Source organism: Strix aluco, chromosome Z (assembly GCF_031877795.1).
Source record: "Strix aluco isolate bStrAlu1 chromosome Z, bStrAlu1.hap1, whole genome shotgun sequence".
Classification (NCBI taxonomy): Eukaryota; Metazoa; Chordata; class Aves; order Strigiformes; family Strigidae; genus Strix; species Strix aluco.
This window is the reverse complement of record NC_133971.1, coordinates 35,001,519-35,026,872: the sequence shown is the minus strand read 5'-3', so window position 1 is coordinate 35,026,872 and position 25,354 is coordinate 35,001,519. Positions and strand designations below refer to the sequence as shown.

At 41.5% G+C, this 25,354-nt stretch overlaps 1 protein-coding gene across 1 annotated transcript in view; it reads left to right on the top strand.

The window, feature by feature from the left end:
• The window catches only part of FREM1 (FRAS1 related extracellular matrix 1), a 64,713-nt gene that overhangs the window by 1,901 nt on the left and 37,458 nt on the right, over positions 1-25,354 (top strand). The window contains exons 2-18 of the mRNA XM_074812393.1: positions 3,142-3,236; positions 3,816-4,121; positions 4,629-4,818; positions 5,471-5,794; positions 7,594-7,702; positions 8,785-8,916; positions 11,635-11,979; positions 12,644-12,786; positions 13,375-13,571; positions 17,071-17,161; positions 18,208-18,375; positions 18,906-19,114; positions 19,946-20,039; positions 20,472-20,724; positions 22,510-22,707; positions 23,922-24,107; positions 25,056-25,252. Of these exons, the coding sequence (XP_074668494.1) occupies positions 3,142-3,236; positions 3,816-4,121; positions 4,629-4,818; positions 5,471-5,794; positions 7,594-7,702; positions 8,785-8,916; positions 11,635-11,979; positions 12,644-12,786; positions 13,375-13,571; positions 17,071-17,161; positions 18,208-18,375; positions 18,906-19,114; positions 19,946-20,039; positions 20,472-20,724; positions 22,510-22,707; positions 23,922-24,107; positions 25,056-25,252 (3,237 nt within the window). The remainder of the gene's footprint in view (positions 1-3,141; positions 3,237-3,815; positions 4,122-4,628; positions 4,819-5,470; positions 5,795-7,593; positions 7,703-8,784; positions 8,917-11,634; positions 11,980-12,643; positions 12,787-13,374; positions 13,572-17,070; positions 17,162-18,207; positions 18,376-18,905; positions 19,115-19,945; positions 20,040-20,471; positions 20,725-22,509; positions 22,708-23,921; positions 24,108-25,055; positions 25,253-25,354) is intronic.

Genomic DNA, 25,354 nt, shown 5'->3' with positions numbered 1-25,354 from the left:
GGTCCCCCAGTGAGACTGCCAGTGAGATAGGCAGTCTGGTTATCTCAAGTCATATTTCCTTCCTGGGAAAGAATTAGATGGCATTTGTAAGTTGAGGGCTTCTGTTTTAAATGACAAAATCCTGAGCCAGACACTGGAAAGTGCTGTCTGAGCTTTCACTATTCCTGAAAAAAGGTGCCAGAGTCCAGCCCTCCCAGTGCCACTCATGCTCCTTCTACCAGGAGATTCTGCAGCCGGAAAATGTCTCTGATCTGATCTGGTTTCCTGCCATTAAAGTGAGTAATGTCCTAGGAATGGATGTCAATTTAATTATAAATTATAATTGAAAAGCAGTTGAAGTAGAAAAAAACCAAAGCTCGACAGTAATTAGGAAAAGATTTAGATCTCCTTTGTCTTACCCAGTGAATTTATAGACAATTAGAGTTGCCTGTTCATATAAAATGAAAACGTATTAGAAAACATGAAACAGATGTTTCTTTTTGCAAAGCAGATTGTGTTTTATATGCATGTAAAATGACTGTCAGTCAGTGGTAACAGACCTTTGTGGAAAGGTCCTTCATTTTCCATCCCCTTGTTATCAATTAAGAGATGGAACTAATGATGTCTTAGAAAGAAATAAATTATTTATATGATAGACCATCTTCTCTGCTGTGGGCAGTCCCTTCTGATATGAACAGGGATGCACCATCTGAGCAGTATCTCATTGGCAGGTGCACACCAGACCTACATGTCACCAAAAACCCTACTGACTTTGAAGGCTCTACACTGATTTACATCAGTGAAGAATCTCATCTTCAGTGTACAACTAACAACAATTAAACTACTGGAAGCTGTAATATGAGTGGCTTTTATATACAATGTACTTTTTTTTTCTTTAAGGTAACACAACACCTAACTACTTCTCTTATTTTTTTTTTCTATTTGTAGGATGTCACTTAGGACTATGTAATTAATTAATCACCTTCCTTTATGTTAGCTTGTACTAAGAAAGAAAAGACATTAAGTAAGAAAAAGACATATTTACTGTTTGTTGAATAGTGAAAAATAACGAAACACATGTTTCTGTGAAATAATACAAAACAGAATTACAATACAGAAAACAATACACAACCGAAAGCCACAACTTAGTCAAAACCTTCATCATATGAGAGCAATTTTGTTTCTCACAAGCTGTTCTTGTCCCTTCTTTCTGAGCAGTCCCAATAAATAACATCAATCATACTTTCCATAGCATCTTGTATTACAGATTATTCCAGGATTAGGAAACATGGTAAATCCATGCGTATGTATCTGATAATCAACTAACTCAATACTTAAAAAAAAAAAAAAAGACTTCATACAATGTCTTTCTTGATGAAAGTTAGAAGCAGGCAATACATTTTAAAATCACTAGGGATACAGAAAAATTACCAGACAATTTGAGAGTCTGAGAATAACTTCAGTGGAGGTGGACACTGCCAGTAATAATGAAAGCTGATAAACTGTAATTTTTCCATTATAGAAACATGTACATTCTAATTCTGTGTCATGGCTAGAAAGAAACAAAGGTCACTAGTTCTTACATCCTTTCGTGTAAATCCATGAAGTGGTCATGATGAGCTTCAGTTGACTATGCATTAACAACTAATTTAGGAATTAAAGTATTACTTCATTTTTACACTGAAAGTCAGAGTATCCAAAGACTTTCTCTAGGCACTGCACTTCCAGTCAACATTTCAGAACCTCACAAAAATCCCCCTTTCATTTCATCATCCTCCAAAGTGGTTGGGGAAATGCAGGTTCAGGCAAGGCACTTCATTTTCCTGATTTCTTTGGTGTATTTTAAGAAATGAGTGGTAGTAAGAAATGACCTTTCTGCAAAAAGATATGGTTTGTCAGTTAGCTGCATATGTATATTAATCCTTATGGCCTCATCAAGTCTATTAGTGAATGCCAAACAGATTTTACTTCAGTCCATAGAAGAACTAATCGTGTGTGAATACTGCCCATAAAAACTGAATCAAAACCATGTTTAGTTTCACGGTGAGACACTCAGGAAATGAAACTATCGGTGTTTGCTTTCTTGCTGGCAAGAATATGCCCTGACTCTCTGTAGAAACATGAGTATCCTCCATCTATGCATGGGCTGTGCAGGGGTTCCCTGTTATCACAAGAATAACATAGAGATGGTCTCCCAGTGCTAGGAGCTTTCAGCTGTTAAACTCTATAAAGAAATGTAGCTACATGGGAATTATAATTTGCCAGACTTGCAAATGTGCATATGTGAGGACATGAAAATCTATGCCCCAGAATCCAAATCCCTGCTCCAAAGAATGGGTGTGTCAGAACTCTCCAAAGCAATCTTTTTTCCATTTGGATGAGGCATTTTTTCTCATTGCTTTACTTTCACAAGTCAACAAACCATAAAATAAAAACAGTCAGCCTGAAACAGGTAGTTAATCTGTGGCCAGCCATCTTTGCAAATTTGATCTGTACCAAGTATGTCTCTTTTGAGTTAGTTGGTGGACACACTGTAAAAATTCTGCTTGCTTTTATGCTGTGGGATTACACTGACATTGGGGCTGAGTGTTGGTATGGCACAGAGATGACATCTGATCTGGCAAAAGGCTACTTGTACAGTGTTCCAAAAACCTGTATCTGGGCTAGCAAAGTTTCCAACAGAGAAGTTTCACAGGATCATATTTCTGTAGTCCAATGACAGTGGCTATAAAGCAGGATTTATATACTCAAGCTATCTCCATGAGCAACTTTAAAAGCTAATAAATCTAATGTACTGCAAGAACTGCTGCCTTTTCAGATTCACTGCAGTTCTCCCACTGAATACAACTGCAACTGTAAGTCTGCAGGCTGTGTGAGTGTGCACCTAAAATTTGTTGCACTGGAGGAGGGACCTGGCAGCCTGAAACAATCAAATTTATATGCCCATTCCCTCATAGAGTGTCAGCAGTCCCACGTTAAAGTGGTTGCTCTGGCTCTCACTGAGAGACCACAGAAAAGTGAATACCTGTTCACAGAAACAAACTACAGATTAAACATTTCCTTAGTCTGATGCACTCCTGACAGTCAGAGAGAAGCATAACAGACACTGTGAAGTTAACATCCTTGGCAGTGTTGTACTTGTCTATTCTTTCTCCTTCATAGGTTTTTGACTGTCACTTCCTTCCTAACGAAGTCAAATATACCCACAATGGCTGTCCAATTTTAGATGACGACATGGTTATGCTTAGGCTGTACAGGTAAGCAGTGGTGGGAGATCACACTTCAATGTTACCAGGAACACAGCTGCCCTCAGGAAGAGCAAACAGTCCATTTTTCATGGTAAAAGCATGTTCTGCTGTACATACAATAACTATTTAGATCCAGTAGCAGCATCATTAGTCAACAAGTGACCATCTGTTTACAGAAACATTTGTCTCAATGTATTTCTGATACACTCAAATAATGTGTTTGCTAGAATCAAGAAATATGATATATTTCTTATTTATTATGGAAAACCAGTGATTTTGCTTGTTATTATTGAAAGTGACAACAGTATTTTCAGAGGACTGTATGTTCTATGCTGTCCTGCTGGTAGGGACACAGACCCCTGCATGTACACAGTGAGTAACATTTTCCTTTGCACAAACACCCTTTTTACAAGTACAAGGAGGTGGCAGCAATGTCTGGCACCTCATGGACTCTGGCAATCTGGAGTTTGAGGGCACATGAGAGAAAGGGGTTCAAGTAATTCAATTTAGAAGGTGAGGCCAATGTCAAACTCACTGAGTGACAGAAGATGGGATGAAGCATAATTAATTTCCTTCTATCACCTGCAGGTTTACAGAAACAGAAACGTTTATAGAAACATTCACCCTCCATGTGCAGTTACTTGAGCCAGACTGTAACATCATCAAAATGCGCTCACATGCCCTGGAGGTCCCTGAGTACTATGGTCTGTCCACGGTGATTGACAAGAACATCCTCACTTTTGACTATGACAGGAAGATAAATCTGGATTGCACCATTTCCATACCTTCTTTGGAGACCCACCTGCCTGCTCATGGCCAGCTCATCACTGGGGATGTGCAGCAAGAGCAGCTTCGTGGAGATCAGCCACAGAACTTCCCTGGCACTAGTATGATGTGCTTTAGTTGTTTGTATTAGCAGGTTCAAAGAGACCCACCAGATTAAGTCTGCAGCAGTGGGTTGCTTCAGACACACTGGGTAAGAGTGGGTCATGTGAGGTTTAATGAAAGAGCTTGAGCTATCATGGAAACTGAAGGGGACATGAAGTTTTTGTGGGGCACAATGCAGATCACAGATCTGGGTCAATAACCTCCCAGTTGGAGTCTTTTTGGCTCCTAGACATGTGGTCCAATGTGACAGCTTTGGGAGTGCCAAGACACAGTAGAAACAGCACAGGGAGTTGTTGGAGGCAGCACCTACCCAAGAGACCAAGGGAGGATGGAGTTGGAAGATGTCAATTGAAAACAAAATCCTGTAGGAAAAGTTAAGTTAGGAAAGGAGTCCTATTTCTCATCATGGTGGCTTTTTATCAGGGTTAGTTTAGCTGTACAGACCAGCTTCCCATGTTGGTTTCTGCTCCTGTAACTGTTTCACTATTGCTTCTCTCCGGTTACAGAGCATAGCCTGGACCAGAAGTGCAGAAATGGGAGCTGCATGCTGGGACTGGGAGCTGTTCATGACACAAAAATGAGCTGTGAAGAATTTCTGAAGATGGGGATTCGATATCAGCACCTTGACCCTCCCTCGCCTGACACTGATTACATTCCTGTGAGGTTGGATCTCACAGACAGTAGAAGCAAAACTCTGCACAAGGTAGACTTTTACACAACATTACGATGTCTGATTGTCCTTCTGGCTTTCAAAAAATTTAAAATTGTTGCTCGTTTTCACATTTGAAGAGAGACAGTGATCCTGAAAATTTGTTCAGTTCTTGCAAGATTGCCAGCTGGGCAAATGAAATGCATTCCCTGCTGCTATGCTTAGACCATTATAGCTACAGAGGAACACCTCTGGTTGTTTACTGGCAGGTGTAAGTAGTTTAGCCTGAGAACAAAATTAATTCTGGCACAATTCCACCTTTTTTATAGAGTATGAGCTGCACTGACTTCAACATATATAGTAATTAATAAGTTTAGAGCTATGTGAACAGATTCAGTTAATAATAATTAATGGCTCATGCATGTCTCTGTCAGGTAAAGTTATTCATTAAACTCACATCAAATTAAGCAAGTTATTTCAGCCCAAAATTAAGGACACAAATAAGACTAGTGAATCAAGAAGACTTTTTCATGAGGTCTAAATATTTACTTTAGGCATTTTCTCATTAAAATGCTGCAATTTTTCTTTTCAAACTAGTTATTGCTTTAACGTGTACCCCAATTAGCTATGTGAAGGTAATGGAAATTGAACTTATTTTGTTTGCCTCACTTTGTCCTTTCAGTTGTCTCATTTTTCCCCATTGTAGACTGAGTATGCATGGCTTCCTGTTCAGATTGGAGGTGCTATTCCCAATCAAATACCCAAAGCTGCCCCGATGGCAAAGTTCATTCTGGAAGTAGATCAATTTATTTTAACCCCCATTACAACCACAACCATTGATGCTGAAGACAATGAAACTCCAAAGTCCCTGCTTGTATTCAACATTACCAAGCCACCTCCACAGGGTTTCATCACTCATCTATCTGACCATACAAAAGCTGTTGGTTCCTTCACGTGGAAAGATCTCAGTGACATGCTCATTGCATACCAACCTCCAAATAACAGCCACACAGAGAGGAGGAATTATGAGGTAATGTATGAGCATTTGCTGGTTTTCATCTCCTTAAGATTCAGTAAGCGGTAAATAAATGCATTCATTTATAATGCATATTTTTCAGGGAAAAAAAAAAAGTTTCTCTAACCATATCCAGTGCAGGAGCAGAGGTAAAATCTTTTACCACTTTCTCCTATGACTCATCAGCTTAATTGTCTTAACACAAATCAGATATTTGTTGGTCACTACTTAAGAATTTCTTTGTACTGAAAGATGTTTATCCCTTCTGGCTAAGAATACTAAAACAGGATCTTTTGGTTCTTCTTTTTCTTTTTTTATTTACTATTTTTTTATGAAGGTAATAGGGGAATAAAACTACTTGTAGATCGAACCAAGAGCCATTGGAAGGATCAGTGGTGCCTTTATCACACTGCTTTTATCTCCATGTACTGATCCCTGTGAGCTGTGGACAGGTGACATACTTAAAGCTATGAAAGAAGGATCAACTAAATGGCAGGGATGCCGTTTGATCTTGCACCCTATCTACTGTGGCAGTGATGGTATGGGGGTAACAAAGAGGGACTCCCAGCAGTTCCTGCAAAAATGAACAACTAGAAAAAGGGCATGATACACTACATAATACAGTTCCTGCTGGGAGGAGTAAAAACACGTCACTAACATAGAGAACATGATGCAAACAATGAGAGCAGGCTGCTACCTACAGGGCCTGGAGTAAGCAAGTAAACATACAGTGCCGATCTATGAGACCAAGGCTGCAGGAACACGTTTACATTTTACGGGAGCAAACAGAGCACCACTTCTACCTTTTCTGTGTTGGCTGCTAGAGATGTTTCTCCCTCCGGATCTGTCACAGAGTCCTGATAGTGAATGTCTCCTACTTTGGGTAGAGTGTTACTTTACTTTTTCAGTAACCCAGTACGGCTAGATATTTTGTGTAATTCAGCAGTGTGGCAGCACTCTGAGAAATAAGCAATAGTCTTAAAAAGGGGATGTAAGAGGAAGAGAAATTAGTTGAGGGAGTATATAAATATGCTGATAGTTATCTGATAAGACAGTTAAGCAATAACCCAAACAAAACAAAATGGTTGGTACTAAAGTAATGAGACTGAAGAGACAGAATATCAGACCAAGGTAAGCTGGGGAAAGAGTGAACTGGAAAGCAGAGGAACAGTAAGAGTAACTTTGGCACCTGATGCTTACAGGGCTTGCCTTTTTTTAACCTTGGCTGTCACATGAACCTCCTTTCTTTCTGTTTCCTTAGTATGAAGATCAGTCACCCTAACAAACTGCCTGCTCCTTAAGTGCCTCTTCTCTGTTCTGCTTTCAGCATTGTTTGATCAGAGGTTCAAGAATTTGACAATTCAGGAGTTGCACAATTCAGGAGTTTGGCTTTCTTTTTTTTAAATTTTAAAATTTTTCCTCTGCCAGTCCATATATTTTCATTCATAATATTTTTTCCTACATATGTTAAATGAGCTGGAAATGCCCATTCCTCCTCTTACTATCAAAAAAGTCCTATGTTAATCATTGAGTTAATTGTACCCCAAACAGCAGTGAAAATGTTTATCTTTCCCATTCATTTCCACACATTGCAAACTAATTTTCCCAGCATTCACCATGAAGAGCACAGAAGACAGATACATAATCTAGTGCAGAACCTCAGTCTCTTTTTAGAAGCTAAATCAAGTTTCATTTGCCAACATATTATCAGATGACTTTAAGATCTCTCAGGTAAGAACACACTATAAATTTTGAGGTAGAGCTGGTTTTCAGGCTCTTCTTTTCAATAAATATCTTGTCTGTTTTCACAACAGGTGGAGTTTGAGGTTCATGACTTCTACTTTGAAAGGAGTTTACCGATCACTGTGCATCTCTCTATCAGAACAACAGATACAAATACTCCTCGTGTTTCATGGAATACAGGTGAGATCTCTTTTCCTCAGTTTACTTTGCTACAGAATTTGTAACACTTTGACACATACATTTGACAAAGCTTTAAAATTCATATTTACACCTAGAGTTTAAGGATCATGAAACTGAGGGGAGTGTAAATTTAGTTTTTGCTTTTATCTATTTTGGGGGGAACATTTTACAACAACATGAAAAAAATCTTAAGTTTTAACTGGAACAAAAAATAAAGAAAAAAGGGAGTTACAGGAAGAATCAAGATTTCTGTATATAGCGTTTTCTTCATGAACAAACCAGACACAAGAGTATAGACTATATAAAAATAGTAAATACAAATATGTGATGGACTAGGAGTAGTAGTGTGTGGGAAAGACTTGTTTGTATTGTTTAAAGTGGAAGTCTGCAAAAATGAACTAGAAAAAGAGTGCATGATACACTACCAGCCATTTGGAGCCTGGAAACCTTACAGGGCCAAGGCCAATTCAAACAGATTTATAATGCCTGCACTGGGGAGGGGACAGGCTTTCCCATCTAGATTGAACAATGTACACTGATATTATATCATCAAAAGGCAAAGGTGTAAGATCAGACAAGCCTGAAGTTAACACCAAAGAGCAGTCTCCTCACAGGAAAGGGAAGGAGCTGAGAAGGAGAGACCTCATGTCTCCCAGAGAAGCCCCACTTGAAATGACTGTCTGAGTAAAAAGAAGAGATACTGTTCTCTGTCATGAAGCTCAATATAGGCTCTTAAATGTAGACTCACTAAGGAAGCTGTGTGCCCAGTTTCGGACATTGTGAGATTGCAAGTGCAATGCTCTGTGTAAATGTCCAGAAATGTGCCTAGCTAGTGTATCAGATCACTGGGAACCAGATACATTTTTTCTCTGAAAAAAATTCCTTAAAGACAGTTGATTAAGTCAAGTATGTCAGAATAAAAGCTGATATCACGCTTTTAAACTGGCCTTGAAATGTCTGTCACAGGTAGATGGAATTAAACATGCTTTTTTTCCTGACTACAAAAACCTTTAGAAAGGTCAGATGCTGACACCCTTGACTGTTGCAGATGCTCTGGTGAAATAACGCTCTGCTCTTTACAGGCCTCAACCTCCTGGAGGGTCAATCCCGACCGATCACATGGCAGCACTTCCAAATTGTAGACAATGATGACATCCAAAATGTTCGCTTGGTCACAGTTGATGGCTTACAGCATGGGCGGCTTACAGTGAGAGGTAAATAATTTCAACTTGAGGGCCTGGAAACATGTTCTCTAGTGACAAATGGCTACGAAAATGTGACAGTCAGTAAGATGTTGATAGAGTCATATGTCACTCCCTGCTAAGGGCTGCCAGCATGAGACAGCTTTACACAGGAATGAAGGTGTGGAAGGAAATACGTGGATGGACAGTAAGAAATTAAAAAATTCACAAGCTCATGAGAAAGCCAGTTGCATAGCTTAGACACTTTTGCAAATGTTCACCTCCTTGACTCGGAGATACTTGTAAATCTGGCATTTTGCCTACATACCACTTTCGTCTGAAAATGAAATTGGTTCTCAGCTGCTTCTCTGGCAGTGAATTCGGGCGGCGTGAGCTAACGCAGCTAGCAATGGCAGGCAGCGGGGCCTGATGCCGCCTGGTCTCACCACGGCTAAATGAGGATGGGCAACTCCCCGAGAGACAGCGCTGCGATGCCACCGCAAAAACAAGAGAAAGGCCGGCATGGACGAATATTGCTCTGTGTCGCTCAAAGCAAACAAGAAAACCAGAGCCATGAGGATGCATCCTCTGCAGGTCTCCCCTCGGACGATGAACCAGGCCCGCAGGAGCCGCAGCCCGCCGGGCTCCGCCCTCCGCCCTCGGCTCTGCCCCCCGCCCCGGCCGGCGGCAGACGGGCGCCCCGCGCTGCAGCCCGCGGCCGGCCGCTTCGTCGGGCAGCTCTGCTCCCTCTGCTGACCGGTTTTCGCTGCTACAACCACGCTAGGCACGGGGATTAAAAACAAGAGCATTGAAAAACTCAGTGTTTAAGCTTTTACTTTCTTAACGCACGTTTACATCCCAAAGCTCAAGTTTCAGAGAAATCAGCTATGCTTTCATTGAGCACGCATGACCAAGGCAAAATTTAGTCACTATATTTTCACTTCTTACATTTCTGCTTGAAGGTGCTACGGAATGCCGAGTGATTTTGATTTGTTGGCAAATACAGACATTTGGATACAGCTGTTATTTACTGGCAGCTTTAAGGTTTATTTCAAAAAGTGGCAGTTAAATTAGACTTCTAATTTGTTAGCCTTCTGCATTATCAATATTACTAATTTTGCTTTGCAACCTCATGAGTCAACAAAGTGCTGCTCTCCTTGGGAAAATGGTTAGGTAAAAAAAGCCACTCTGCTGTTGGCAGGGTGGAAAGATGCTGCCACTATCAATGCTGGATTTTTTGATAGTGAAATGTATTTGTGTAAAACGCATAGCCTAGAGACATAAGGCAAGTATTTAAAGAAAAGGGGATGGTGGTATTTGGAATTTAGTAGAAACAGAAACTATTCAGAAGTATGTTTCACCTCATGAAACTACTGCCAAGGAGTTCAGTGTCTGCACGATCATCCTCCTGTACTGTTACAAACAGAACCTCTGTGGTGTCAGCAGTGTTAGACAGGCTCAGCCCCAGAGATGGTGTTACGGGGGGGCAGGGGAGTGTGCAGCCAGCCAGGGAGTGGAGCAGGGGACCAGCGGTGCTTGCAGGAGCATGCAGAGCCCAGGCCCCATCTCGTGGTTGCAGTCCCATCCACACACGCAGTGTCATGTCCCGTCCCCCCCCCGCCCCCCCCCCCGCCCCCGAGTTTCCCAGCCTCCGGTGGGCCAGCCAGGGGTGGATATTTCTACTCCAGTGACTGTGTCTTATTCTCTTTAATGTGTCTGCATAGGCACAAGCAAAGGAAATAATCACCACAGTTTACGGCAATTGCCTTTTTTGTCTAGCAAGCACCAACTGATGTTCAAACTTTAAAGGAAAGCTCAGGTTTAGCCCTCCAGCTGCACCATAACTAATGCTGCCGGCAAATGGTCTGAGCCACTGCCCACTGAATCAGTGGAGGGTTTCCCATTAACGTGGGGAACCACGTTGTGGAACAGCCCAATGTTTTGGATGCTCTTTTTCTGGGTTTGGTAATGCCAGTCCTAGAGCTAAAGGAAATCCCTGAAAGAAGGAGGTATGTATGATGTTCTACTCTGCCTTCTGTCGCCTTTAACAGGTTTTTGTTTGGTGGTAAGGTAGTTATTTCTCCATCTTAAAGTTTGCCCATGATTCTCTCCAAGTAAAGAGCAAAGGGAGTGGGTGGGTGGGTGTCTCTGCTGATGTTACACAGCAGGGAGGACAAAAAAAAAATTCCTTGGAGGCCCTGGGGAGATTGTATCTTCCAGCACCAGCTTGCAGTTCTTGAAACCTTTAACCTGCCTGAATATTTGTGTGTGTGCATAACATGTCCAGTGAACCAGAGGTGTAAAATTGTCTTGTTATAGACAGTAACCTCAATATGCAGAAAAACAAGACCCACAAATATTAGTTTTTACTTGAAATGAAATGCTGATCTGAAATTATAAAGCATAACCTCTTTGATGCTTAAAATACATGTAAAATGTTCTGATAAGAATGTAGAGGTTGAAATTAAAGTGGAAACAGTCACAGTTAAAAATCCTTGATATCTCTGGTTATCTTCAGTGCAATGGACATTTGGACCATTTTCGCTGCTATCACAGTTGCAAATTCTGCATTCTTATTAAATATTCCCACTTGTACAAACTTGTTTCCAGTAGGTGAAGTTCTGTTTGATTTTTCTAGTTAGAAATGCATTCTCCTTCTCTCTCCTTTACTAACATACATAGTAGTGGAAGGATTCTCCTCTGGGCTGAACTGCACATTTTTGATGTGTTTTCTTCCACTGTTTCTGACAGGAGGGAAAGGATTCATGTTCACAGTCTCTGACATTCAGGCTGGAGTTGTTCACTACCATCATGATGACAGTGATTCTACTAAGGACTTTGTGGTATTTAGGATTTTTGATGGCCTCCACAGTATTCGCCATAAGTTTCCAATCAATATCCTCCCTAAAGATGACAGTCCTCCATTTCTTATCAGCAATGTGGTCATTGAAGTTCATGAGGGACAGACGATCCTGATTCAGGGCTCCATGCTTCGTGCTTCTGACATGGATTCCAGTGATGACTACATACTATTCAATATTACCAAGCCACCACAGGCTGGAGAAATCATGAAGAAACCAGGACCAAACTTGATAGGTAATGAAACACATCCATAATAGCAAGCTTTTCTTTGTGCTCTCCTTTTTTTAACTACATTAAATGTTACAGTTAGACAACTTATTTTGGCTCAGGACATATCATGATAACTTTGGACTTCTTTCATAGTAGTGTAAAACCCCATCATTAATTAATGTTGGTCTCTGCACCAGGATAACTATACCTGTGAACATAATGCTTCCATTCTGAGTCTATTTCCCTACCTTACTTTTCTCCTCCAGAAAAGTTCAGCTAGTCAAGCGTTATTTTATTTGCAAGGATCCCTGACAAGTTCAAAGGTATTAGATGATGCTAATGATGTTAGAAGAGGAAGAAAGCTCTCCTTCCATTTAACCAAACTCAGAAATTCCCAGGCTAGACTGCAGAGGCTGCTAGTCCTGCAAATTCTCCTCTGTCCTCTGAACAAGGCTTTAGGCTCATTTGTTGATTCTTTTTAAATGATCTTTAAGTGACATAGAAAAGTGGTTGATGATCTTCAGGAAATGTGGAAGACAATGAGATAACATTTCAAAGGGCTTGCCCTAGTTAGAGTGAGAAAAAGGACATTATGCTTCACCAGTTAATTGCACAGCTAGTGGATAATTTTTATGAATTATTAAAATCATGCACTGTTCAACAGAAGATATATTCTTCAATTCAACAGGGTATTCTATCAGCAGCTTTCTTCAGAAGGATCTATTTAATGGAATAATTTATTATCGTAATTTGGGAGGAGAGGTATTTGAAGACTCCCTTGAGTTTGTGCTGTGCGATAGCCATGATCCTCCCAATCTCTCAGAGCCACAGGTAAGAAACTGAAGCATCTTTGGCAGAGTCCTGCATTTTTCCTTCAAATGTCTGATGATTTTACACCTTCTGACAGACTTTCAAATCAAACTGGTATAGATCTTTTCTGTTTGCCATCCTCACGGTCATCACTATAAATAACCTTCTCCAGAGCTAGCTCTTGTTCTTGCTTTCCATGGGGTAATTCTCTCTGCCTGACTGCAGAGAGACAAGTCCATTGCAAAGACTTTTTCCTACACTGTAAAATGAAATGTTGAAAACAAATTAGATTTTGCAGATGGTACAAACAAACTAAAAAGTCCTCCTGAAGTCAACTGTGAAGAGACTATTTATTTTACCCAGGAGTCCAACATACTGAATTTAACTTTGCTTTTAATTTAAAAGGAAACTGCTAAGATTCATAGGCTTTGCATTTAACTCTTATATATCTCCATTACTTGTGTGTCATGATATGGCATGACAGCCACAATCTCTCTCTCATATTCCAGTGATCCATTTACTTCTGTGTGAGTGTGTTTGTAAACAGCTGTTTGAACACTCTCTTACTGAGAGGAATGGCTGCTGATTTTACTGTCTTCCTGATTTCAGGTGATGATGGTGCACATTATTCCTGTGGATGATCAGCTACCCAGAGAAGCCCCAGGAGTGACCCGTCACCTGGTTGTTAAGGAGACTGAGATTGCTCACCTAACTAAGAAACATCTCCACTTCATAGATGTGGAAGAGCGAGACAGGGAACTCACATACACCATAACCACCTCTCCATTTTTCTCTTGCACACATGGGTAGGTGTGACCTGCTGTACCTTTCAGGTTGAACAGGGCAGTGACCCATGTAAGAGAAGGAGCCTCAGTGGCAGTAGCATGCTTGTATCTCAGGTTCTTCACCTGCTTGCTTAAAGTGCAGGTGACAACAGCTGGCTGAAGCTCTCCTGTTGATGATTAAGGGTGAGCTAGAGCTGAAAGCAACAGAATAATACACAGAGTAATAAAAAAACCCACCATAGTTTAGCAGGAAATAAGGAGGAAGAAAGCACCTGAAATCTTTTCTTTCCTTTTGTTGGACTTGCATCTTACACTGGCCTGTGGGATCCTATACAGCTTTGAGCACAAGTCACAACACTTCTCCTAACTGATAAGAGTGGGGCTGACCTAGGCCTGTCTCAGACTAAGAAGAGGTGCTACAGCTTTTTCTAGGATATGTATTACTACCATGGCACTGTGAAAGACTCCTGGTCCTGGACCAGCAACCTGTGGAGCAGAATGCAGGCAGAACAGGTTAGGGGGGCAATAGGGCTATGGGATGAATGGGTGTAGTAGCAGTTTACATGTTGCTGATGCTGTTTCACCATTTGGTAAATCCATGACAGGATCGGCAACAATTTCCTAAATAAAAAAGTTTAAAATCCAGCCATTGTACAGTTTAAACTGAAGATCAACACTTTAAATTTTGACCTCAATCAACAGAGGATCAATACACAGCTAGGGGAGAAGGACATTCAGTCTGTTTCTCTATTCAGTCAAATAACCACATGGTTATCAGTTTGCTGGTTACTGCTTATTGGAAAGCTGGCTTGCTGGAAACTGGTTAATTTCAGAAGTTTATAAGGTGCACAAAACCCAGAAATAATTTATTTTTCTATGTAAAAATAAATGCACGTGTGTAAGTAATAAGAATGTGGTGCCCTGCTGGACCTCCTCTTTGTGAACAGAGAAGGACTGGTGGATGATGTGGCAGTTGGAGGATGACTAGGGCACAGCGATCATGAAATAATAGAGTTCTCTATTGTTAGAGAGGCCAGGAGAGCGGGCAGCAGAACTGCCATCCTGGACTTCCAAAGGGCTGACTTTGTCTTGTTTAGGCACTTGTTTGACAGAATCCATTGGGAGACGATCCTGAAAGGTATCGGGGTCCAGGAAGGCTGGGCACTCTTTAAGAAGGAAGTGTTAATGGCTCAGGAGCAGGCAGTCCCCAGGTGCTGTAACAGAAGCCGACAGCAGAGAAGACCACCCTGGCTAAACAGGGAGCTTTGGCTGCAACTCAGGGAGAAAAGGAGAGTTTACGGCCTTTGGAAGAAGGGACTAGCCACTCACAGTTATTACAAAGAGGCTGTGAGGCTATGCAGGGTAGAAATCAGGAGGTCTAAAGCCCAGCTAGAAATTAATCTGGCTTCAACCCTCAAGGATAACAAGAAATGTTTCTATAAGTATGTCAACAGCAAAAGAAAGACCAGGGAGAGCCTCCATCCCCTACTAGACACAGGAGGAAACATGGTAACAAGTGATGAGGAAAAGGCTGAGGTGCTTAATGCCTTCTTTGCCTCAGTCTTTAATAGCAATACTAGTTGTACTGAAGGAATCAGGCCTCCTCAGCCAGAAGACAGAGACTGGTAGAACGACACCCCCGCAATCCAGGAGGAGATAGTCAGTGACCTACTGCATCACACAGACACACACAAGTCTATGGGACCGGATGGGATACACCCGAGGGTGCTGAAGGAGCTGGCTGGGGTGCTCGCCAAGCCGCTTTCCATCATTTACCAGCAGTCCTGGCTGACCGGGGAGGTCCCAACAGATTGGAAATTGGCCAATGTGACGCCCATCTATAAGAAGGGTCGGAAGGATGATCTGGGAAATTACAGGCCTGTCAGCTTGACGTCGGTGCCCGGGAAGCTGATGGTGTAGCTCATCCTGAGTACCATCATACAACACATGTGGAACAACCAGGTGATCAGGCCCAGTCAGCAGGGGTTTATGAACGGCAGGTCCTGCTTGACAAACCTGATCTCCTTCTCCGACAGGGCAACCTGCTTATTGGATGAGGGAAAGGCTGTGGATGTTGTCTACCTTGACTTTAGTAAGGCCTTTGACACCGTTTCCTACAGCATTCTCCTGGTGAAACTGGCTGCTTGCGGCTTGGATGAGCACACGCTTTGCTGGGTAAAAAACTGTCTGGATGGCCGGGCCCAGAGAGTTGTGGTGAATGGAGTTAAATCCAGTTGGCAGCCGGTCACGAGTGGTGTCCCCCAGGGCTCGGTTTTGGGGCCACTCCTGTTTAACGTCTTTATTGATGATCTAGACGAGGGGATCGAGTGCAGCCTCAGTAAGTTTGCAGATGACACCAAGTTGGTGGGAGTGTTGATCTGCTCGAGAGTAGGGAGGCTCTGCAGAGAGATCTGGACAGGCTGGAACGATGGGCTAAGGCCAACTGGATGAGTTTCAATAAGGCCAAATGCTGGGTGCTGCACTTGGGCCACAACAACCCAACAACCCCCAGCAGCGCTACAGGCTTGGGGAGGAGTGGCTGGAGAGCTGCCAGTCAGAGAGGGACCTGGGGGTGTTGATTGACAGCGGGCTGAACATGAGCCAGCAGTGTGCCCAGGTGGCCAAGAAGGCCAATGGCATCCTGGCTTGTATCAGAAATAGTGTGGCCAGCAGGGACAGGGAAGTGATCTTACCCCTGTACTCGGCACTGGTGAGGCCGCACCTCGATGACTGTGTTCAGTTTTGGGCCCCTCACTACAAAAAGGACATTGAATCACTTGAGTGTGTCCAGAGAAGGGCAATGAAACTGGTGAAGGTCTGGAGCACATGTTGTACGAGGAGCGGCTGAGGGAACTGGGGTTATTTAGTCTGGAGAAGAGGAGGCTGAGGGGAGACCTCATCGCCCTCTACAACTACCTGAAAGGAGGTTGCAGAGAGCTGGGGATGAGTCTCTTTAACCAAGTAAGAAGTGATAGGACAAGAGGTAATGGCCTCAAGTTGCACCAAGGAAGGTTTAGACTGGATACTAGGAAGTATTTCTTTACAGAATGGGTCGTTGGGCGTTGGAATGGGCTGCCCAGGGCAGTGGTGGAGTCCCCATCCCTGGAGGTGTTTAAGAGTCGGGTTGACATAGCGCTTAGGGATATGGTGTAGCTGGGAACTGTCAGTGTTAGGTTAATGGTTGGACTAGATGATCTTCTTTTCCAACCTTGATGATTCTGTGATTCTGTGACTAGACTTGCACGTGGTGTAAATGATATCTGGGGTGTGCAGAGACATACTTGTAGCAAACCCAGAGTTTGCTTATAAGGTATGCAATGGCTTTTCATGGCCATTCTGAAAAATATTTCTGTGGTCATTTTTCTGTGATAATGTTTAAATGAATAACAAGGATAGAAGAAAGAAAAATGTTTTTCTTTTCAATGTAGTTGGGAGTGGGAAGTTAAATTGAAATGTGACTGTTGTTTTTCCTGTTCTTCAGTATTGCTAATCAGGGTGTGACATACATATTTTTGTACAGTCACTCAGATGCTGGGAAGCTGTTTATGGTGGACACCATTCCCAAGCTGGTCAAGGATCCTGCTGCTCTTGCACTGCAGTCATTTACTCAGGTTTGTTATGTCACCTAATACTATAACCAGTTCTAAACAATTTTAAAAATTTACAAGTGTACAGCTTCTTTTTGATAGGAAAACAATAGGTGAAAAATGAGGAGCAGTACTGTCATGAATGCTCCTTAAGAAGCTAAAAACTTTGTGAATTCAATTCCAGTTTTTAAAACAAATTTCCATCATGCTTCAGTTCTGCAATATGTAAACACAACTCTCCTGAAACCAGCAGGGGCTGCAGTTTGCTTAGGGTAGGCTGAATTTGTCTCCAGCATGATGTTAAGAGGAGGGAAAAATACACAAAATGTGGGAATGAGGACAGTTTCCTGCTGCTTCTCAGTGTCCCTGCTGATAGATACAGTACAGGCTGGAACAGGCCTTTTTCAGGTTTTTGTTGTTCAGTTTTCATGCTTCTGTAGTTTGCCAGGTGTCCTACGAGTGTTAGTAAAGTGCCCTGTTTTATATCCTGCTGTATGGTTAAAGTTGCACAATGGTGATTATTACAGTACCATAATGAGAGCTCTGAGCCTACAAATTCTTGATCATGTGCCTAATATGGGTGTCTGGATGCAAGATTTTGGTGATTATTTTAGCCTCTTTCTCACCAGCCTGCCTTCACCTGGGGAGGCAGGGTGTGCAGTTTATTCATACTGGTGAGGGAAAATTCAGCTTCTCTGGGAGATGTTACATTGCAAGCTATGCTTTGATGAATTGTTTATTTTAAAGTCACAGTTAGAAAAGGACCTGGGACCAGCATTCTTAAAGTGCTCCATCAAGAAGGTATGGCCATTGCTGCTGCTATCACTTACAAACCATGTCTGTATTTTTTGCTACAGGTTTGAGTATTTGAACTCGTACTCACCTGATATGTAGCTAAAGATGCATTTATTTGAGGTATTGCTAGTAGCTAAAAAGTATGTGCAAAGTTTCTGGAACTAATTTTGAAAGTTGGAATAACATCTAATTAGGGGATGAGAAAGGTCCCTAATGTCCTGACTTATGGCTACTCCCATTCTCTTCTTACATGTGCCCCTCTTCTCTTTTTGCAGCATGCTGTGAACTATATGAAAATTGCCTACATGCCACCACTGCAGGACATTGGGCCTGAACCTCAGCAAGTCCAGTTTATTTTTTCCATCAGTAATCAGCATGGTGGCACTTTATATGGGATCTGCTTCAATATTACAATTCTTCCTGTGGACAATCAAGCCCCAGAGGTAGAGTGGTGGGGAAAGCAAGGGGAAATGGCTTGGAAAGAGGACTTGGAAATGGCTTTGGGTAGAAACAGGAATGCAGAGAGATGTCCTGATCTGACTGAAATTAAAAGTAAATCTTCCATGGGATAAGGGTTTCAGTGTCTTGCACATAGCCTGCATGGGACTGAAGTGGAAGGTGAAGTCTGGTGAGTGTGCAAGGTGATTTTCTGTGTTAAATAAGCTGAGGTCTACCTTCAGCATCTTAGTGGTTGTACAAAAATTTGTGTATCACATCCTGGTTAGCAAAAATACATCCGTCCTCTTTGTGTTGCCTATTTCCTGTGAAGGCCAAGAGCCTCTGTGAATGGGATCAGGACTGGGCTGCAGGTATTAAGGCCTACTATTAGTAATTCCTTAGGTTTTCCTAACACAGCAGAAAAGAGTACAGCCTTGTTATTTTGTCCTCATACCAGGGCAAATTGAAATTGCCCTGTTTAGAGTATGTTTGGAGGTGCAGTAGAAAGAGAGTTCAGCATTTCTCCTCCATGCAGGTTTTTACAAGCCATTTGAGAGTGGAAGAGGGTGGCCTGAGCCCTATCACAGAGGGACACGTTCTCATCTCTGACATGGACACAAAATGGGAGCACCTCCACCTCCTCCTGCAGAGACAGCCTCAGCATGGGGCGGTGGAGCTGGATGGCATTCGCATGAATGAAGGCGACAGGCTTTTCTGCAGGGACCTGCGTAGCCTGGCAGTCAGGTTAGAAGAGTGTCTGTCTTTTCCTCTTGTGGTGGCTGACTCTCTCAGTCAGATGAGTGAAAGACCTGCAGTGAAGTGGTGCGAAGTGCAGAGGCCACAGCCAGCCATACTCACCATAGCACAGCTCTTGCAGAGCTGTTCCAGGCCAAGGTTGCTGGCTGAGCCTTGGGACCACAATTGTCACTGTGGAAACTGAGCAACATATTGTGTGCCCAGGAAGCGGGAGCTGGCAACCATGTCTGATGTAGATAGATTTCCCTTTAAAGCACTGCCCGATGCAGATGAGGAGGCATATTCTGTATTCAGCCATGCAGTTCTTGTGAAGAAGTCAAAGGATGCCAGCTTTTTTCTTTTAAGGAAGTTGTGTGTTTAATAAACTTGTTCAGTTTACAAGAAGACTTGTATTAACACTGATTAACCTAGAAGACGTGAAAATTTTGCTGCTATGTTTGTGCCAAGAACAAGAATCAGCTTTCTACATGCATGCAGAATTAGAGCTCCCTGACTCTGTTTTCATCAAAGAGGGCACCTACCGCAGGGAGGGCATGCATGTTTGGTAGACACCTCACAAGCAGCCAGAACATAGCTGACAAAGCCTCAGTGAAACCTTTTTCCCAGATGATGTCTGTTTATCTTGGGGTTTTCTTCTTGTAGGAGACCCACAAGCCCCCTGAAGACACTCTGATCCAGAATCAGCTGTCTTAGATGGACACCCTTGCACAGGGATCAGCTTTTTATATTGGGAGGGATCCACATAGTCTGGCATAACCAGAAAGCACAGCTTCTTCATGTGAAATCTGTGTAGCTCTTTTTTTTTTTTTTTCCCCACAGGTATCGGCATGATGGCTCTGAGACTCTCACTGATCATGTCCTCTTTGCAGTCACAGATGGCATCCACTTTGTAGAGTTCATCCTGCAGGTCAAGGTCAGTGTACAAAGCTTGACTTCTGAAAGTTTTTGCATTGCCTCAGAAATTGGAAGATAATGGGCTTGTTAAGCTTCCATTTTGCCCCTGGCTTTCAGGTTTATGTAGCAAATTTGAGAGGAGATTTGGCTCATACTAGCTGAAAGATATTTGTGCTTGCTCTAGATTAGGTTCTTCTGTCTGGAATTATTCTCTTTGTACTTAAATATGGGGAGTGACATTTCTTTCTCAAGCTGTAATTATCTAGTTTGGTTTATTTTTGTCTTTGAATTTTGAGAGTGACCCTAATTCAGCGGGTTTCATTTTGCTCATAGAGAGAGCTCAATGTACTCTGACACCATATTGCTGGTTTGGGCTGGAAAGCAATGAATTAAAACAACAGGTTTCCACTGAAATGAAAAGTAAAAGATCTGAAATTATTTTTCTGATTAGGTGTTGCCTGTGAATGATGAGCCACCTGTTATGCGAACAGGCCTTGTTCCTGTGCTCCACTGCCTGGAGAGTGAAGAAGTGGTCCTCTCCTCAAAGTACATTTATGCCACAGACGCAGACAGTGATGACATGAAACTGATGTTTATGCTGGCTCACCAGCCCTACCACGGGGTAGTGAGGAAAGCTGGCATTGCTGTGGATCGTTTCTCCCAAGCTGATGTCATCTCTGGTTTAGTCACATATAAGCACACTAGTAAGTGAGTTATGGACAGAATTAAACTGGAAAATGGTCAGAGAGTTTTTTGCAGAAAATCTTAACCTGAATCCCTCAAAAGAAGGCTGATGATATACAACTAACAAACATTATAACGTATTCTCCAAATCCCTGTTTGAACTGAAAATTATATTAGAACAAGTACATGAAAGCATCATAATCCTGGAGGATCTCTTTCACTGTTGCTGATAAAATATCTTGGGCTTTTTGGACAAAATTACTAGTAATTAGGTACAACATAGAGTCTTTTTATTTGTTTCATGATGTTAAAAGAAAACCTTTGACCTTTTTCCATAGTCATGTTTAGATAAAATGTAATGCTGTAAAGGAGGATGCTGAGTTTTAATAGAAAACTGCTAACAACATGAGGTACTTCTTGCTTGTCTCTGCAATCTAGATGGGATATCCACTTTTGGATAGCTTATAGTATTTCTGTACCACAAGATAAATGATGTTCAGATTTTTTTCAAGAGAATCAGAGTGCTAAAATGATGTTATTTTGTGTTTTTTATCTTTAAAATCCAAAAATACTTTTGTTTTAATTACTCACAGAAATCAAGGGCCAGTTAACCCCCTTTCCTACTTATTTTCATCCTTTAATTAGCATTAAAGGGGCTCTCTTTTCTACATCTCTGATGACAGCTTTAGTCTTTTTTTCTAAAGGCTCTGTTTTTCTGTGTAATTAGTCTGTAATTTTGTGCTAGCATGGAGAATATATGCAGTATTTTCAGGCTTGGCACTGTCTAAAATTAACAGCTGGTGTTTGAGAAGAGAAGAAAGTACTTGATTATGGCCACCCATAACAAAGTTTTCTTCAGCATCCTGAAGATATCGGGAACATTATTTCAATGGCAGTGTTTTGCAGGGGCAATGAAGGGTAGAAGAACTGACCTTCAAGGGTGCAGTGCCTGTGTTTTTCATTCCCAAATTTCTACATGTTAAATGTGCTGCCAGTAGACACTGTAAGAGAGGGTGGGAGTCACTGCCTTTCCTTTGCAGGCAGCTTATTAGTAATAGCTTACAGCAATGCAAGACACAGGCTGATGGAGGTGCTGAGAACTGGAATACAGTCAGCCATAGATGCTTCTTGCAAGGGGTGGCAGTTCCCAGTCCTGTGCTGTATCAACCCTCAATTTGAATGTGATTACATATATGCATAATATACAGTATAGTAACAAAGCACAGCCCTTGTTATAGTCCATTTTGTAGAGATAAGAGGCATCTAGGAATACATGTATTTCTTGGTATGGAAAAATGTTTTCTTCTGGAAGAGCATGGATATTACCACTTATCATAGAGAGAGATAGATAGACAGATAGATAGATATAAAGGAAAGATCTTTTCCTGTATTCTTCAAGAAGGAATGCAGAAAAAACCTCCCTTTCTTCACAAAGGTACATTTTCACATGCCTTAGTGCACAAAGAACAGAATCATGAGGACTATTAGCAATTTTATTACAATTACAATATAATATTATAAGAGTGCAATAATATAATTATTAGTAATACTAACCTAGTTATATCCTTTTTACACCCTTTTACTCTAGAATAGAAGTAAGCTGGTTAAAATTAGTTACAAACAACAAAGCAAATCCCTAACCAAACAGCACCCCCACCTGCCACAATTAAGGATTCTAGTAATTTTGCTGTTGTTTTTTTTCTTATTCTGACTTCAAATCCAGCAGACTGTCCTTGCAGGATACAAAATTATTCTTCATGAAGCTTTGGCAAAACATCTCTTCTGAATGGCAATATTTTTTCCAGGTGGGGAGATTGGCCTGATTCCTTCCATTGAGATCTTAACCTTCATTGTCTCTGACAGTGAGGCTGGCCTAGATGTGAAAGATTGCTGCTATGATGGACCTCTTCCTCCTCCAGTTCCCCTTCAAGATCCATTTCCAGTATATGACCTTAACATCACTGTACTTCCAGTGGACAATCAGCCTCCATCAATTGCAACTGGTGAAAGCTTCCTCTCGCTATAGGATTATAATGTGGGCTATGCAGTACTGTAATGGCTAAAGATTCAGGGGTTTTGTTTTTTTTTTTTGTTTATTTCTTAGCATCAGAAAGAGTCAGCTGAGATCAGCATACAAAAGTTATGGATCAGAATTTCTATCAATACTTTTTTTCTCTTGCTAGTAGAGTGTAACCACCAAATTCATCTGCAGGTGCAAGTATGAGTAACTGTGTCTCTTCAGCTGTATGTTTAAATTCTGTGGTTAGAGATGAGAATGCTCAGATCTACTCCCCTTCATCTATACATGTCTATTGCTGCATACGTAAGCTATGTCTGAATAAAAGTGACTGATATCTTGTCCCTGAACTGAATTTAGGTCCAGACAGTTATCAGGTTTATACAATGCAAAAACATAAACATAAATATCTATCTTTGCATGTAAAGTATACAACAGAAATTTAGACTCTGACCCTTATATGAAGAGAGAGAATCTTTTATTACCTGTTAGCAAATAAAGACAAATCTAGACTGTGTATGTAATGGATCAAAGTAATAGATGCGAAGCCGCATTTTCATGATACTCTTCAGGATTGAAAATACTCTTTTAAAATGGAAATAGTGTTGGTAGTGTACATTTAGCCCAACAACAGCCCATTGTGTGAAATTTCCATTGACTTCCTGAGCTTTGGATGAGGTTTGCAGAGGTATGCTTTCTGCATGCTTGTCTTTTTCAATGTCATTTGTTTGTAAGCATCATGTACATGTTATGTATCTCAGAAAATATTTAAGCATATGTATGAGTAGTTTTGTAATTTGCAGGCTCTCACCCAAGTAATGTTCTGGAAATGAAGCATTGTCCCAGCAGGGAAATTAAGCAGTGATGCCTGAGAAAATGTTCATTATGAGCAATTCGTAACAGCTCTCATGTAATTAATGCTTTGACAAACAGAGGTGACAACTGATTTTGAGCAGCACATAAACCATACCTAATAATTTACCAGTAAAATAATTTCATGACCCCCTCTTCTTTACTTACATTATGGCAAAAGTAGAGTTGATGGAGTAAGCAGAAAAAAAAAAATCTAAGACAAAACCTCTCAGTAACTCAGTAATTTTTGTCATTTCCCCCTTAGTTATTATTTCCATTCTTGTTAACAAAAACAACAGTAAACTGAGCTAAATAAGCAATAATGCTTATCATATTGTTTGTGTGCAGGTGCAAGGTTTGTGGTTGAGGAGGGCTCCTCAGCAGCCCTTACCACCAACCATTTGTTTGCCACTGACCCAGACACCACTGCAGATGACTTAGAGTTTGTCTTGGTTTCTCCTCCCCAGTTTGGTTACATTGAAAATATACTGCCTTCTCCTGGGTTTGAGAAGAGCAACGTTGGTATAAGCATAGGTAAGTCATAATGACATATGGTAATCAAGTGGGTGAAATACACAGGGCTTGTGGAGGGCTGTGTGGTGGGCTCTAATGAAGTAGTTGCAGGTGTGTGCATTAATATGGCCTTATTGAGGAAGGCAGGTGCTGGCAAATGAAGAGCAGTGGGACTGTGTGGGAGGAGTTCAAAGGGAGACTGCAGCTCTGCAAATGAGTAGAATTGGCACTGGAAGTAAATAAGCCAATCCTTGTTTTATGCATTCCAGCTGCAATCTATTAGAAGTGGCCATACGAGATATTAATCTGCTCTCTCTACCTCCCCCTTCACTCTTCCATGTAAGGCTCCCCTACTTCTCTTCACCTGTACTTCTGTCAATTAAATACTCTAGCTGAGAATTTGAAAAGTCTGGGTTTTATGTTAGTTTCCAAGCCAAAGTTACAAAAGTGATGGAGATATTGGATGACTTGGGTCTCTTCCCTTGTCCACCTTCAAACATTGTAAGGCAGTTTCATCCTCAGTGAAACAGACTGTGGCATGCTCTGTAATGTTACCAGCTTTTACCAGTGTCTCCAGCTGGACACTCAGAATCGCTGAGTCTTTTGGTCCCCATTTTCCTGGTCTGTCAGTCAAATAACAATCAATGTAATTACTTAGACCTCAGATCTTTTCCTACCTGTTATTGGAGCTTTTTATTTGGGCTCAGTTCTGCAGACTGAACTGAGAAGTATGAAGTTGCACAGTTCCACAAGAAGCAGAAGGATGTATTTTTGTTTTAGAGCAAGAGCATGTGTCCTGTGGTAACATGTGCAGTGTAACTCTTTCAGCCAAAATGAGACTGAGAACTTATAAAATCCAAATTAGTTGTTCTTTAAGGAAAGATATAGTTTCAGATTTTTTTTTGTGATACATAAGGCCAAAAGGCAGGAAAAGACTGTGCTAACTCATCGTCTTTTTAAAATCTCTAGCTTCATTTCAGCTGAAGCACCTGAAAGCCCTGAGCATAAACTATGTACAAGCCAGGCACATGCGAATGGAGCCAACAGCAGACCACTTTGTACTTTATGTCACTGATGGGCTACATCGCTCAGCAGAGACTCCATTTTTCGTGCTGATCAACCCAACCAATGATGAAGTCCCAGAGTTCATAGCAAGGAATATTACCGTAAGGAAAGAATTAAGATGCCTGCCATAGAATTATTTTATAGCAGAAAACACTCTTTATTATAAATAAGAACATTTTTCTGACATCTCTTCCTCTGCATCT